Source organism: Colletotrichum jinshuiense, chromosome 9 (genome assembly GCF_051148585.1).
Source record: "Colletotrichum jinshuiense chromosome 9, complete sequence".
NCBI classification, from domain to species: domain Eukaryota; kingdom Fungi; phylum Ascomycota; class Sordariomycetes; order Glomerellales; family Glomerellaceae; genus Colletotrichum; species Colletotrichum jinshuiense.
The window spans coordinates 620,832-635,957 of NC_139316.1; the positions used below are offsets into that span (position 1 = coordinate 620,832).

Below are 15,126 nucleotides of genomic sequence, written 5' to 3' on the forward strand. Positions count from 1 at the left end.
AGGATCCATGGCATGCATCTTCGGTTGTCGGATCCGAAGATAATCACGCCGTTGGTTCTCCGTACTTGGCTAGAGCGAATGGAGGTATAGATATTCCCATGCCAAGAGTTGCTGTATGGAATAACACGCCCGCCCCCTGATACCTAGGCATCAGTCTAGCTACCTCTGTCAACCAATTGTTGCACAAACAATTAGCCCCAGCTATTTTTCTTCCTTCTCTTCCTTCTCCACGTCAACTTCCTCCTTTTCATCACTTGAACGTTTTCTCACTCACATTATCAACAAATCTTAGTCGACCCTTCCATACATAGTCTCAGACGCGTATACGACTCCAAGTCATGTTTCGTCGCAAGAAAAAGGCTGCAAGGGAGATACCCGAGGAATTCAGCTACGACCGCAGCGTGCTCGTCTCGCGCGTGAAGCGACATTACGAGCTACTCGTGAACATGGGCCATCTGCACCCAGCTGCGGTTCAGAGCCCGCCGGAGCCAGCAGGGTGGTCGGACTCGGAGCTAAATGTGGATGCACTGCGGCAGCTGGGGCGGAACGAGACCGTGATAGACCTCCTGCGGCATATCCCGTATCCGCGGGCGGGCCCTCCCAGGAGTGGCGGCGACCGCGACGACGCCACCGTGTACTATGAAACGATGGCCCTGACCTACCTGCGCGACAGGTGGCGGCCGGAGAAAGCCGACGATGAGGATTGGCACCAGAAGCCGTTTTGTTTCCTTGGCCTGGCGCCGTTTGACGGGCCCATGCCGGCGCACCTCATCTCCTTGACGCACGACGAGGCGCAAGTAGGGACGATTTGGGTGGTTGATACGGAGCGAGGTTAGTCTGATATGCGACGAGGGCAGAGGAATGTTGATATGTCTCTGCTTTCGAAAGTATTGGCGTGTTGCTTACCTCCCTCCCCCCCCAGGATGCATCTACCCGCACGGCGATGACTATTACCTGTACGACGATGCGCCCCGGGATGCAGAGCAGAAGCCGTGGCTCGTCGCAAAGGCTGTCTCGTTCCAGACCTACTTTGACAAGATCTACAAAGAGATATCATCCCTGAAGCTTGTCCCGGCACCCGCAGCTGGGAATTTCGGACACGCTATATGTGCGCCGAAGGACCTGGGGGTCAAGGTAAGACTGTGGAGACGCCTGTTCCTGGCAGGCCCCTGTTTATGAAGTTCCGTATGACGGTGTTTATCTGACATGCTGCAGGCTATAAAAGGCCTGTATCACGAGTACGGCTGGCCGGACGCTTTCCGGAAGGAAGAGTTCCTCCGGGCTGCCGCAGCAGCTCGCAAGAGCTTCCTAGATGACAGGTATGACTGGTCAGATGTGGAGTAAACCTGGCTAAGCACGCAACATCTTGGGCTGACTACATTGGCTGGTTTGCACATTATTCCGCCCGTATTGACAGGCCCGCTCCGTATTCAAGAGCACTCGTGTATTAGTCGACGGCTTGTACGGCCCGGAAACTCAAGTTTGATCCCAACGACAAACAAGACGTCGACGTCGGATGCTTTTGTGGTAATTGGGTTGACTCAATACTCAATCACACCCGCAGATGGTCGCAGTCCGCACTGCAATTCCAATTCATAGCGTCTGGGAGATTATGCGGTAAGAGTCGATGGGGCAGGAAGAGTACTGTGCATGAATAAAATGCTTCTAAAACCGAACCAAGTGGCCATTTCGAGCTATCAACATGTCAAAAACTTCTTCTCCGCCGGAATGGAATGCTCTCTGGAACCGTTTCGCTCAAACTAGGGACCATTATATGTGGGAACACATTGCTGCCGGACGCCGCAGGTGGCGGGCTTAACAGATGCTTTGAAGCCTTGACCCGTGGCTCTTCGACCTCAGGATCCCAGCTCCGGTGACTGGAAGAGCTCTCTTCGTGAGCGTTCGGTTTCCCCTTTTCATTCACTGAAAGTGGCATGGTTACCAGTTGCAGATGCTGACCCGAACCTACGAGTTTCAACATTACCAAGAGCCACTGGAAAAGGGCCAGTGCCACAACGTTGGACACTTTCCAGACATTCTGAGCAGTACTTGAGCCGACAGACCCAAGGGATTTAATGGAAACGCTTTCATCGCTGCTGTCGTTTACGAGCGTCTCGTCGCCCGTGGAGATTTCGCTTTCAGTCGCTTTTGGCGACGTCAGGCAGTTGGCGGTTGCCGGCTGGTCGAGGTATTGCAGCAAATCTTCCAATCCCGAATCTCGCACCTCCTCCACTTCAATGGAATGCTGTTCTGTTGGTGGAGATACCTGCTCGAACGTTGCTGGTGTGGGCGGTGGCATCTCCACCGGGGTGAGCTCCAAGTTCTCCTTCTGCATGGCCATGTTCAGACCATGGGCGATGCCGTCAAGCTGTCTCTGGAAGGCAGTCGTCGACGAAGACAAGTCGATCTGGGTCAGCATCGAGTTGTCGGTGTCGCCAGACTTGGAGCAAAATCTTAGAAGTCTATGTTTGCTCTGCCGCATCTTGTTCTTGAGACGACCCTCGACTTCCACGCACATGGTCACCGGTCGTCCGCTGTGCTCAAATGCGAAGCCTGTATGGAAAATGTGGTGACGGAAAGGATTAATTTCCGTCTTACTTTCTTTGAGCTCCCATTCCAGAGACCTGAAGCCCTCTCCATCTTTGGCCCTCTTCACAGTCCCCTTGAATGTCCAGCTGTCGACGAGCTCTCTGGAAACATTGCGACGACTCCCCATACCCCCCAGCTCGAAGAAGCCCCCAGCCCCCAGCGTGGGCTCGAAAGCCTTCTCCTTCACTTCAGAAGCGACAATTTTCGGGCCCGTGAGAGACTGAGGCCCGAAGAACTCGGTCACCTGGACCGCATGTTCCGAGTTTAGCGACGTTCGTTGAATGTGTTTTCGGTCTCGTCTGCCGTTGTCGCCGACGTGATCTTGCTCGGTCAACGTGATCAGAACGCTGGCGTTACTAAGGGAGTGTCCCGGGGGCTGCTTAATGGTCATGTCGATGTAGACAATGCCGGCGGGGTGCCGATACGGTCCAAGGACACCCCATTGCGCCTTTCTCCAGTGGTATTTGCACTCAATCTCGACCTTGCCGATGGCGCCGGAACCCACGCAGAGATGGGATCCGCGAGCCGCCTCCTGGTTGAACCGCTCGAAATCCTGTCGGCCGAATCGGCGAACTCGAAGCTCGGGGCGAAATGACTGCTGCCTCGCAACTGGCTGTTGCGGAAGTATAACATCGGCCATGGCGGAGGAGCTCTGCGCAATTGAGGAGAGAGGTTGATGTTGTCGGGAAGTCAAATCAGGCTCTGGAGGCACGGCGAGAACAGGCTGAACACCCCCCCCGCACATCGTCAGGTGGCTGGCGGCCAGCTTTGGAGGCCTTCAATGTCGTGCATGCATGAAGGCGGTGCCTGGAATTGACGTGCATACAGGGGCGCCTATTGGCTTCCTCGCCTTGGTGTGGTCCTTCGGTGTGGCCAGGTTGTCAGCTGTAGGAGTAGTCATGCAAGCTGCTGTGCGGCGCAGTTGGCCCACACCCTCTCGTTCTCTTCTTTCTTATTTTCTCCCCAATTCTGTCACGGATCTCAATATTTTCTATGCCTGTATGTGACACCGTCTTCACAAGAGTCTATTCTATTATAGTTGTTGGGAAACAGCTCCACAAGACTCTCCTTCATCATGGATGCCTCATCTCCCACAAAGCAAGACCTGGCCGCACAAGGGGGCCCAACAACACATGAGCAGCCCAAGGAGAGTCAGAGAAATCGCCAACAAACTGGCGCCCGTCAAACCGCACTTCACAACCGGAGAGAGGAGGAAAAAAGTCGGCCGCGGGGGAATTTGTCATTTCTTGAACAGGGCAAAGAACGCGACCGAGACATCGTCGTTGCACCAAAATCCGAGCGAGATTTGAAGGAACCATCTTTGCCAGAACCGGCAAGACCAGCAAGAGTCCACCGACTTCCCTCACAGGAACGGACGATGCCTCCTCTTGGAGGAAATAGCAGATCAACAAGGTACGACGGAGGTTATGCAAGCAATAGCAGCTCTGCGAGTCATTTTCCTGGCAACTATGAGAGCGACTGGGATGAGTTGAGCGACTATGCTTCTCGCACCCCACCTAGAAAGACAACGCCGCTACACCAGCAGCCTTATATCCCATCTGCGAAGACAACGCAGCAGTACCAGCAGTATTACGTCCCACCTACAAACACAGCGCAGCAGTCCCGGCAGGCTCTTATTCCATCTACAAACACAACGCAGAGGTACCAGCAGGATTTGGAACCTGACCAATCCCCTCGACAGACACAGCCAATTACCGCAATCAGTGTTCAGGTCAATCCTCAGAATCCTCAGGATATCACAATTCAATCGGAGCTCGATGCGACTGATGACCTGGAAGAAGAGTTGGAAGAGTACTCAAGACTTGTGAGACTAGGTCGTTTCCAAGCTGCTCAGAGACAATTCAACAACCACCTAATGCATTTCGTTGACAACCCATACGTATTGGACCAGTATTGCTCGGGTATTTTGGCAATGTCGGACTTTCACAATCTTTCCCAAATTGGAGAAAAGTACGCACTGGGACCTCGTCCAGGAATCGTCCAAATTAATACATACATGCTTTTGTCCCGAGCCGGAAAACTCGGCGGAGTGAGTATTCTATCTGAGAAGGCAACACAAGAGCCACCAGACTGGCTGGGCTGTATCAAGAAGATACGAGAACGCTGGCCTAAGCTGGACGCCACGGAAGTAAGTGACTACAAACGGACACCGGGAAGAACCTGTCGGCTGACTTCAACAAGCTCAAAGTGATACTTGCAGGATTGTGCACCAAGGACGGCGTCGAAAATTTTAGGACCAAGGAAATTGCTGAAGTCTACCTACATCTGCGGGCTGGAGGCAGAATTTGGGACTTCAAAGATTTGCTTGAGCAATTCCTAGAGAGAACGAAGCGTTCCGTTGGCGAGACATTGGAACTCCTGCTTCAGTACCATGATGTTGACACCGAAAGGAACCTCGTCAAAATGATTGAGATGATCGAAGAGGACTGGGGTACATGTGAGGCAGACGATGTATCCTCGTTTGCTCTACTAGAAATATTCACGACACTAGCTCTGGCATCAATGAGCCAGTCTATGGACATCACTCTGGTCAAGGCAATATTCCAAATTGCCAAAAACCATGCCCAGGACATTCTTGAACTGAAGCCCTCCAACTCAAAATCTCGACCATATCTTCGATGGATTGTATCGAAAGTCTTGCTGGAGCAATACGGCGACCCGAATATCACCGGGTTCTTCGCGCTTGCACGACATCTCAAAAACTTTCCCGGAAGCCATTTCAGTCCAAACGTTACCCTGCCCCTACAAGGCATGATTATGTACGCACCGAAAGAGAACGAAGCCCCTGAGTGGCAGCCTGACCCGTCTACTACGGCCGGGCACGACGGGGCTCTTTGGACAGTCCTAGGGGCCGCAAGAGAGCTAGGAGACATAGAATTGCAAGCAACATGTCTGCAACTACTAATTTACCATCATCCAGAACCCCAGAGCCTGCTGGACTTGCTTTGCGATCTATGGCATTCAGTTGGAAAGCAGATGGGGTACCTGGAAACCCATCTGTACCGTTACATACCGAAAGGTTCGAAGACACCCGAAAAGCGCGACAGCATTCGCCGGCAAATTCTTCTCTCTGGTGAACTTTCCTCTGGGGGAACAGTGTCGCACACGCAATACATGGTCCTCAGAGCTTTGACACCAAGGCATCACGAGAAGGCTTTATACCTAGAAAGAGCACGAGAAGCCCTTCCTTTGACGGATCATGCACCTATATTGCAACAGGATACGGAAATGCCTGACGTGAAGACGGCGGGACGACCCCCGCCAACTAGGAGATTCCCTATGATACCCAGTTATAGGAGGTCAATAACACCCACCGTTTCCAACGAAAAGAGTAAAAAGCTATTAGAGCCGAATGCAGGAATGAAAAGGGGCAGTAGGGAATCCAAAGAAGCTCATCTACAGACAGGCCCTAGCAATGAAGGCAAAGAGACAACGCCCCCCAAATCCAGGCCATCAAATGTAGCACTCGGCAAACCAGATCAAGAGCAAGAAGGAAGGTTGAGAGACCGTTTCATATTATGGGACGTCAAACATAAAGCCCGACAAGAGAAGCGTGATGATGCGGATGTTACTGAGAAGAAGCCTCATGATCGCTCAAAGGGGAAGGATGATAAAAGCCAGGAACGTTCGCAGGTCAACGAACGATCAATATGAGTATATGACTAAATCCGCTTTTGTGGGCGAAGTGTCTAAAATTTGTATCACTTGATCCGTTGTCAGCGCTTATTAATTATTCGGTCCCAAAAAGGGGTTTATCTGGTCGGTCGGGAAGATGAAGGATCTGTGATCACAGGCGGGTTATTGGCTTAGAAACCGTGCGTTGTGAACGTATATACTTCTTTTACTGAGCAGAACTAGATGTCGCAATAGGGTTGAACTCGAAGACCTAACACTACCTAGTTGATCTTATCTAACTCCGACCTAGATATCTTCTTAAGTCGTTTGGTCTGGCTTAATTATTTGGTTAATGGGCTTAGAAGGCGAAGTGGCATAGTTCTCTTGGTAGCCGTTCCGGCTCCGGAAGGGGAAAGAAAATACAGCAGGGAGCCGAGCGAATAGCACAGTGGCATCGTGAGACCACGCGAACGAGTAACAAAGCAGCGCAAACGAACGCATGTAAATCAAGTGACTTGGGAATTTTTTGAAAAGTCCGGGCGGGTACGACGATGTTATTGCACTGGTATGTCCGGTTTCCGATCTATGGGTGCCCATTAATGTCGGGTTACCATTTCATTGTTGTTTGTTGTTGGAGGAGAAATAGAGACTAGTTCCATTGAGCATTATCCAAGTCATCAACATGTGACCAGCTCTTGTTCTTAAACATAGTCACGGACTCTATCCTCAGTCCATTCCCAGAACAAAGCTCCCAGGCCGGTTCCGCTTTGGCTTGGGGACTTCATCGACGCTGCGATATCTTTCCTTGGCTCCCCCATCTTCCCCCAAGGTATGACTTGATTATGTCAGCTTCAGTGCGATTTTGAGTAAAATACTCAGAATGCCGCATCACTTACTAAATCCTCCATTGTCTTTCTCTGAAACATCTTTCGAAAGCCCCGCAAAAAGCTCTGTGTAAGCACCATAGATAGGCTCCTGCAGAACCAGGTTCGCAAAAAACATCTGATATCGCGGCATGTCCTTGCAGAGATCGGTTTTGAGGTTCCCCGGGTCCAAGGACTGTGTTGTTTCACCATTAGCTGGTGGGCCTCATTGGTCAAATGAGTGTTGCGTGAGGAAGACTCACCAGACTCAGAACTCCGTCCGCCTTGTGTCGGTTGGCGTACTCGGCTGCATACAGGATGTTCCCAGCTTTACTGACACCGTATCGATGCCAACGGCCTTTGCTGACGTGATAATCGAGGTTGTCGAGTTCAACGCCACCGGGTGGTGAGAAACGCTCCGCCGCCGACGATGACACCCATATGACTCTGACGCTCCATGGGTCGCTGGATTCTGCCGTCCGAACTAATAGGGGATTCAGTAGTTTTGTAAAGAGAAATGGGCCTATACAGTTGACTCCAAGCTGCAGATCGTGATTTTGCGCCGTCGTCAAGGTCTCGGGAGGAATCATGACACCGGCATTGTTCCACAGAATGTCGAGCCTCGATTCTATGCTCAAGAAATGCTGGGCCGCGGCTTTAACTTTGTTGAGGTCGGTGAGGTCTAGCTCAAGGAAGCAAAGTTCGCCCGACGAGCTGGGATGTCGTTGGGTGATCGCGTCGATACACTGCTGAGCCTTGGCCGCAGATCGTGCAGCTACGTAGACCTTGGCATTGTGAGAGTACAAGATTTCAACCAGCTCAAGTCCAACTCCAGAAGAAGATCCCGTTACTAGGAACACCTATTTGATGCTCAAGCATTAACTCTTGCTTATGATGCAGGATCCTGCCAGAACGTGCAATTACCTTGCCAGATTGGTCGGGAAGGTTCTTCTCTGTCAAAGTCGGCCCATTATTACCGCCGAGAAATGAGAAGGGCATGGTGTCGTTTCTGAGATTAATATCTCTGTGAGTTGACGAAAGTTGTGATTGTGGTCAATGGAAAGATGATAAAGGGTTAATGATGAGAGGATATTCGGATCCTTTATGAACCAATTATTTGTTCGACTATGTCCGTAAGCCTAGGTGCCGCTTTCGGTTATTGCCTAGCACTAAAAGTAAAGCAAGGTATTCTGGCATGGGCAGTCTTGGAATCACTGCAATACGCATCGCGAATACGAACCCAAATGGGGCGCTAGGCATCTCGGTAAGTACCCAGGTTGCCGAAGCTAACGAATCCTAAGTGCATAGCTAGCTTAGCATGAGCGCTTGACTCACTTTAGTTGGCTTGTGTACCGAATCCACGAGGTTCGCCACATTAAAGTAGAAATGAACTTTCAGACGTAGACATTGAACAAGGTAAGCTAAGACTGGAGTGCCCAAAGTCAGATTGGCCTAGCAAATATAGCAAGCCACACCAGTAACGCGGCCTTTTCAATGCAGCTTACTAAGATGTGCACCTGTTTAAGATAAATAAAGCAGAACGCAAGATTGGTTTCATAATTCTTAGACAGGCGTAACACTAAAGAAAATATGCTTCCTTTTGGGCTAGTTTCTGCCTTCAGTTTTACTCCACCTGATCCTTGAAGAACACCATAACAACCCCCTGGTGGACCCCTTTTGCAATTCCTTTCAGTTCTGCATGTGCCGCACACCCATTGTCGTAATAGTCCATGTCCTCCCTGGACGCAAATGTAGACACAGCTGCTATTGTAAAGCCTTGGGCTCTCTGATCTGCAACTGCTGGACCAGCCTTAACGGAAATGATATACGATTTCCCATCCTGCAGATGGTCAAATCTGGTCTATTGCAATCCAGCAAGCGACTTATTGCGGCAGTCGTGATTCTCATGCATTGGGCAGGGTTGTAAAGTGAACTCACTTTTAGAGCCTTTCGAGGCATTTGACGGTATAGTGCTAGCACTTTGTTCTGGTCTTGTTCGTCGGGGATCTTGAAAAGAGTGACTCTAGTGATTCTTTCAGTCATTTTAAACGATTTGCTGTTTGGGGCTCAACAGAATGTCCGATTCAGAGGGGCGTCAGAATTTAGCTGTTTTAGCGAAGAACGAAACGCTACCAACTTTCACAGGGGCGCAACGGTTTCGACCTCGTGAGATTTATAAATAAATCATTGTTGTGAAAAGTCAGCATGGGGTTATTTCGTCCACCCAGGCATTGGTATGGCATGCTTGAGCTCCGCCTTGCGTAAGAGAGGGGTTGCTTGAGTTCCGATGTCTCGGAACCAAACCTCGGATTCTCGGAACCAATTGACTCTATCGCCTGTCTCATATCAGATTGTATGAACTGGAAATGAGGCTCTTTAATACCAGGAAGCGAGCTGCAAACATGAAGGACCTTGGATGAACGCCAATTTTTTTGCATCTTACATTTTGCCCAGCATGAAATCCTGGCTCCCCATCCCACCTCGGTCACACTTCTCCCTGTTGAATATCCCCTTTGGAGTAATATCCAGCAAAGAAAAACAAGCACACCGGCCTGCCATTGCCATTGGAAGTCATGTTCTCGACCTCGACGCTTTCGCTGCAGGAGGTGGCTTCGAAAAAGCTACGAATGTGTCATCTGAGCAGTTAAGGGCGTTTTCGCAGCCTACCTTGAATGCCTTCGCCGAGCTTGGACGGCCACTTCATCGCGCAGTCCGCTTATACTTGCAAGAGGTGTTTCTCGACAACACGCCCCATCCCGAAGTTCTCAAGAAGAATGAAGCCCTAAAGGAGGCTTCCCTCAAGCCTATTTCTGAGGTCTTTTTGCATCTCCCATTTGCCATTGGGGATTACACCGATTTCTTTGCTGGGCGAAACCACGCGCACAACGTTGGTGTTCTCTTTCGCGGACCAGCCAATGCTCTCCAGCCAAACTACAGTCATCTGCCGGTCGCATACCATGGCCGTGCTAGCTCCGTTGTTGTCTCAGGAACACCGCTTCGGAGACCTTGGGGACAGGCGCTACCAGTGCCTGGTGCGACGGAGCCTGTTTTCCGACCATGTGCACGCCTTGACATTGAGCTTGAAATGGGCATGTTCATAAGCCTACCTAACAGTCTCGGCCGTCCGGTATCTGTGAACGACGCTGACGAGCATATCTTTGGCTATGTATTGATGAATGACTGGAGCGCGAGAGACATCCAGCAGTGGGAATACGTGCCACTTGGACCGTTCAACGCGAAGAACTTTGGAACAACCATCAGTCCCTGGGTCGTCCTTGCGGACGCACTGGAGCCTTTCCGAACCAAGGGGCTTGAAAATGACGTCAAGTTGCAGCAATACTTGCGAGAAGATCGATATGATAATGTGTTAGACATTAAACTACAGGTTTCACTGTCTCGTAAGTTGGCTCCCAATAAGTTTATAGTAACAGAGTATAAAATACGTGAAGGAAAAACAAAGAACTGACATCATAACCGCTTCGCTACAAATATAGCTTCAGGAGGCGAAGAAACAATTATCACTCAAACCTCCGCCAAAAACCTCCTCTGGTCATGGCCGCAAATGGTAGCTCACCATTCAATCTCTGGCTGCAACCTTCGACCCGGAGACCTATTTGGATCGGGCACTATTTCGGGTATCGAGCCAGGCACACAGGGTAGCTTGCTGGAACAATCGCAAGGCGGAAAGACTACAATCAAACTGAGTGGTGGCCAAGAACGTAAATTCATTGAAGATGGTGACACAGTTGTTATTCGTGGTTGGGCAGGAGAGCTAGATGGCGATCTTGTAGGCTTTGGAGAATGTGTTGGCCAAATCCTGCCCCCTTTGTCGTGGTAAAGACGGACTAGCAAGTTAATTCGAAGAAATTTGAGGGTTTGTCCCTTGGGAGCCTGAATGATGGCTAGAGCTCATATCATTTGATTTCTCAGTTGTTCAATGGACGGTTTGAAGCAACAAATGTCTCAAAAAGGCATGAGAAAAGTGATGCCCTTACGTCGCATCACAGAAGAGCCAGTACTGCCAGAATGGAGTAGAATCACTGAAAATAGACATGGCCATACCCGAATAAAAAGAATGCTGCATCTGAGTAAAAATTCTGCCTCCACAATGTTCAAGTCATACTCTAGCGGTCTTAGTCCATTGAGCCTCACCTCCATGGTCCCATACTGAGCAGCATGTAACTATGGCCGGACTGTATGGCGCATGCCCAAAACCAGAAACGATTCTAAAGGATGACTTTACAAAAGGCGATGACTTTGGAAAACGCATCACACAATGATAATATCAAAAGGACATGGCTATTTTCATCCACCAAAGCCCGGGTTCTTTGTTCTGGGTACGCTGGCCTGCCCCTTTTCACATCTCGCTTGGAGGTTCGGATTCTCGGAGGTATCAAGTTCAGTGATGCTTCAACTGTCAAGATTGAAGCCCCTTAATCCTTGGTGGCGGTTTGCCGAACCTCGGAAATATTTGTGTTCCGCAGTTCCGAAGCGCCGCAACTCTCTATTTCCGTCCTTTGCACCGGAGCTCCGAAGAAACGAAAGAGCACTGCCGTGGCTTTATTCCGCGGCTAATGATTCCATTAGACTTTGCCAAACCCAAAAATTGGGCTCAGTTAGCATGGAGTTTGCCACTGCGCACATGAGTTCTATGGCCTAGCCAGGGATAGCCCACGTGGCACGCCAATCGTACCATGTTCATGTAAAGGAGCGGTTATTCGTGAACCGAGAGCTGGTATGATTTATATCCATCGAATTGGTATGTCTGATTGAGTTCCAACTGTAAAATATTCGTCTACAATCGACATTTGCAGAGCCTCGCCTCGAACGAACACAACCGACAGTAATAATATCAAGCTACTCATCTCACGCTCAATAATTCCTCTATAAGCGACCATGCCTGTGACAAAATTCTCAACCGAAGAGAAATACCAGTACCTGAATGGGTTTGGATCTTTCCATGAGTATGTTTCCAAGCCCATGGTCTCATCACCGGTATACTGACCATGAGATCCCTAGATCAGAGGCCTTAAAGGGTGCTTTACCAGTTGGTTCCAACTCTCCGCAGAAGGCACCATTTGGCTTGTATGCGGAGAAATTATCGGGCACGGCGTTTACGGCACCCCGGCATGAGAATCTCCAGACGTGGCTCTACCGCATCATTCCTTCAGCAGCTCATTCTTCCTTTGAGCCACTGATGCAGAATAAACCAGAGCCTGAAGGAAAGTTGCACCAGATCCCAAACCAGCTGCGGTGGGACCCATTCGACATCGATAATCAAACAGACTGGATCAACGGCCTAAGACTGATCGGTGGCGCCGGTGACCCCGCCATGAAAACGGGGCTCGGCATCTTTATCTTTGCTGCTGGACGGAGTATGGACTCCCATGTTGCCATGTACTCCTCAGACGGCGACATGTTGATCGTTCTTCAGCATGGTGTTCTTGATATCAAGACAGAATTGGGAAACATACTCGTCCGTCCCAATGAGATTGCGGTTATTCCACGAGGGATAAAATACCAGGTTCGTCTTCCGGAGGGTCCTGTTCGAGGATACATTCTCGAGCTGTACCAGGGCCATTTCATCCTGCCAGAACTGGGCCCAATAGGATCAAACTGCCTGGCAAATCCACGAGACTTTCAAGTTCCAATTGCTGCATTTGATGAGGATGCGACTCAATGGTCGATTGTCAACAAATTCAACGGAAATTTCTTCATTGCAACACAGAACCACACCCCATTTGACGTCGTGGCCTGGCACGGGCGATACTACCCATACAAGTACGATTTAGGCCGCTTCTCCGTCATTGGTAGTATCTCTTTCGATCATCCAGACCCATCAATCTACACAGTCCTCACGGGTCCTTCGGATCACCCAGGAACAGCCGTTGCCGACTTTGTTATCTTTCCACCTCGATGGCTTGTACAAGAAGATACTTTTAGGCCTCCCTGGTATCACCGCAATACCATGTCTGAGTTCATGGGCCTCATTTGCGGCGACTACGATGCGAAGACGGGAGGCGGCTTTCGACCCGCTGGGGCAAGCTTGCACAATGTCATGTCAGCTCATGGGCCTGATGCCAACACATTCGAGCGTGCCTCCAACGCTGACCTGAAGCCACAAAAGATTGGCGAGGGAAGCATGGCTTTTATGTTCGAGAGTGCTTTGATGATTGGGGTAACAGACTGGGGCCTCGAGACGTGTCAAAAGGTTCAAAAGGGTTACAGCGAAGAGAGTTGGACCGGTTTGGTATCGCATTTTAAGAGGCCAGAATGAAATTTCAAACATGGAATGCATAAGGTGTACAATGATTTGCCAAAAACATTTCAGCATTTGGACAAAGCATAACGTTTGCTTTTTATACCGATAAGAAATTGTAAGATTGTCCATCCTATTATTATTGCTCCAAATAGAATACGACAAATTTGCCATCCATCAGTTACATTGTGGCATCGAGTGACAGACGTGTGGCGCAGCGGTCCCTCGCGACAATCTGTCAACCCTAGCATCCCAAACCACAAGCCGAGACCAATGCCTTGTAGAGACAAGAGTTCCACCGGAGAATAAGGTTGTGTCGCCTAAAGAGAGCAACTGACGGAATACACCCAGCCGATCGGGCTGTTTCGGCATCCAGACGAGCCGTTACCGGCCCCAACCTGGTATTGTGCCGCGCTTCCTTGGCAGTTCGATTGTGTGTAGACTTCGCATTGAAAATAGCTGTTGCTCACGTCGACGAAGTTGTAGGACGCATAGCCCGTGGGGAGGTTGACGCACACGTTGAGGCCCAAGTTGTAGTGGATTAGCTCCGTGCGGGCCTCCTCGCAATAGTTCGTGCTGCCCCTGAGCGTGTACGCCGAGGCGATACTGACAGGTGCCAAGAGGGCGAGGAAGGTTGTGAGCTGCATTTTTGCTGAGTGATGAATGCGTCAAGCGGTTATGACTGATTCGCTGATGAGGTTTGAGGTTGGGGTTATTGATGATTGAGTAGAGCTTTCAATGAGGTGATGAGTACAGTTGGGCTTCAAAGGGAGACGAAGACAGTTTTTATATGTTTATTCAGTCATCAAACTCCTTGATCTCATCATACTTGCGACCTTGACGGAACAAGCCGGCAAGCCAAGAGACGGCTGCCGGCCTCTTGCATCGTGAGCGGTGAATCCCGCCCAACAATCTTCAATGAGAGCTGCAAACTATTGGACTGGATGCAGGTGATTGAATAAGCAGATATTAATGTCATATGACAAATAGGTATAAAACATGGGTCTCTAAATAAGCACAAGACGGAGTTGCGGTTTTCCCTCATATTCTGGTTGCCAAGTCGGTCTCGGGCCCATATCTTGTGGACCTTGCCAAGTATGTCGCTGAGTGAGCATACTCGACAAGGCTTCTCAAGCCCGGTGTTACTTGCTATGTATAGCGCACCACTCGAGTGTTGTAGATAGGGAGCCTGTGGGTCAGAAACGCAAGGATCTCTTGAGCGGAATATAGCGGCTTCTTCGCAGACGAAGCAGCCTTCCGTTGCTTGCATAAAAGCCCCAAAGATTCGCCCAAGGCGATCATGATAGTTACTCTCCCTCCACTACTTTCTTACGCAGCATATCCTCTCTTACTCTTCACAATCAAGCAATAACACTGCAAAAATGGCATCATTCACCCGTTTAATCCTTCTCGCAACGACGCTTGTCGGTCTTGCACTTGCTGCTCCCGTCGAATCTTCCCCGTCGGTCTCTGTTAAACTCATCAGCGCGGATGAGGTCGGTCCTTTCACGGAAATTATAACCGCGGTGGTTGAAGAGATTGCCGTTTAAAGATATTGGCGGCTTTAATTTTTCTCTAGTATGTCTTTGCAGGTTCTGAACTGTCGGGGGCTTGAACAAAAGGCTAATTCGATCCTTTTCCCTTTGTTAGCTGGTTATGCGGTATTATTAGGTCGCGTGGTGGCTAGGGGCGTGAGTGATGGCTTTACACAGAGAAAATTAGCCATGCGATAACCATATCTGGGAAGAATGATCTAAATAAAAAGGCTCATCTTCTCTA

The 15,126-nt window shown here is 49.9% G+C and overlaps 7 protein-coding genes across 7 annotated transcripts; 4 read left to right on the forward strand and 3 right to left on the reverse strand.

Moving 5' to 3' along the window:
- Nucleotides 1-338: 338 nt before the first annotated feature.
- EsH8_IX_000177 (uncharacterized protein) lies at nt 339-1,344 on the forward strand (the record flags this gene model as incomplete). Its single annotated transcript, XM_083266513.1, has 3 exons — nt 339-831; nt 923-1,134; nt 1,216-1,344. 3 exons carry the CDS (start codon nt 339-341, stop codon nt 1,342-1,344), a joined length of 834 nt encoding a protein of 277 aa, XP_083130078.1.
- A 576-nt stretch (nt 1,345-1,920) lies between these two features.
- EsH8_IX_000178 (uncharacterized protein) lies at nt 1,921-3,229 on the reverse strand (the record flags this gene model as incomplete). The annotated part of the gene is made up of 2 exons (XM_083266514.1): nt 1,921-1,923; nt 1,985-3,229. The coding sequence occupies 2 exons, from the start codon at nt 3,227-3,229 to the stop codon at nt 1,921-1,923; spliced, it is 1,248 nt and encodes a 415-aa protein (XP_083130079.1).
- A 435-nt stretch (nt 3,230-3,664) lies between these two features.
- EsH8_IX_000179 (uncharacterized protein) lies at nt 3,665-6,264 on the forward strand (the record flags this gene model as incomplete). The annotated part of the gene is made up of 2 exons (XM_083266515.1): nt 3,665-4,738; nt 4,792-6,264. The coding sequence occupies 2 exons, from the start codon at nt 3,665-3,667 to the stop codon at nt 6,262-6,264; spliced, it is 2,547 nt and encodes an 848-aa protein (XP_083130080.1).
- Nucleotides 6,265-6,926: 662 nt separating this feature from the next.
- EsH8_IX_000180 (uncharacterized protein) lies at nt 6,927-8,087 on the reverse strand (the record flags this gene model as incomplete). The annotated part of the gene is made up of 4 exons (XM_083266516.1): nt 6,927-7,060; nt 7,122-7,284; nt 7,352-7,948; nt 8,013-8,087. The coding sequence occupies 4 exons, from the start codon at nt 8,085-8,087 to the stop codon at nt 6,927-6,929; spliced, it is 969 nt and encodes a 322-aa protein (XP_083130081.1).
- Nucleotides 8,088-9,543: 1,456 nt separating this feature from the next.
- Nucleotides 9,544-10,926, forward strand: EsH8_IX_000181 (uncharacterized protein; the record flags this gene model as incomplete). The annotated part of the gene is made up of 2 exons (XM_083266517.1): nt 9,544-10,486; nt 10,583-10,926. The coding sequence occupies 2 exons, from the start codon at nt 9,544-9,546 to the stop codon at nt 10,924-10,926; spliced, it is 1,287 nt and encodes a 428-aa protein (XP_083130082.1).
- A 1,058-nt stretch (nt 10,927-11,984) lies between these two features.
- On the forward strand, nt 11,985-13,365 carry EsH8_IX_000182 (Homogentisate 1,2-dioxygenase; the record flags this gene model as incomplete). Its single annotated transcript, XM_083266518.1, has 2 exons — nt 11,985-12,052; nt 12,108-13,365. The coding sequence occupies 2 exons, from the start codon at nt 11,985-11,987 to the stop codon at nt 13,363-13,365; spliced, it is 1,326 nt and encodes a 441-aa protein (XP_083130083.1).
- A 302-nt stretch (nt 13,366-13,667) lies between these two features.
- On the reverse strand, nt 13,668-13,994 carry EsH8_IX_000183 (uncharacterized protein; the record flags this gene model as incomplete). The annotated part of the gene is made up of 1 exon (XM_083266519.1): nt 13,668-13,994. The coding sequence occupies one exon, from the start codon at nt 13,992-13,994 to the stop codon at nt 13,668-13,670; it is 327 nt and encodes a 108-aa protein (XP_083130084.1).
- Nucleotides 13,995-15,126: the final 1,132 nt, after the last annotated feature.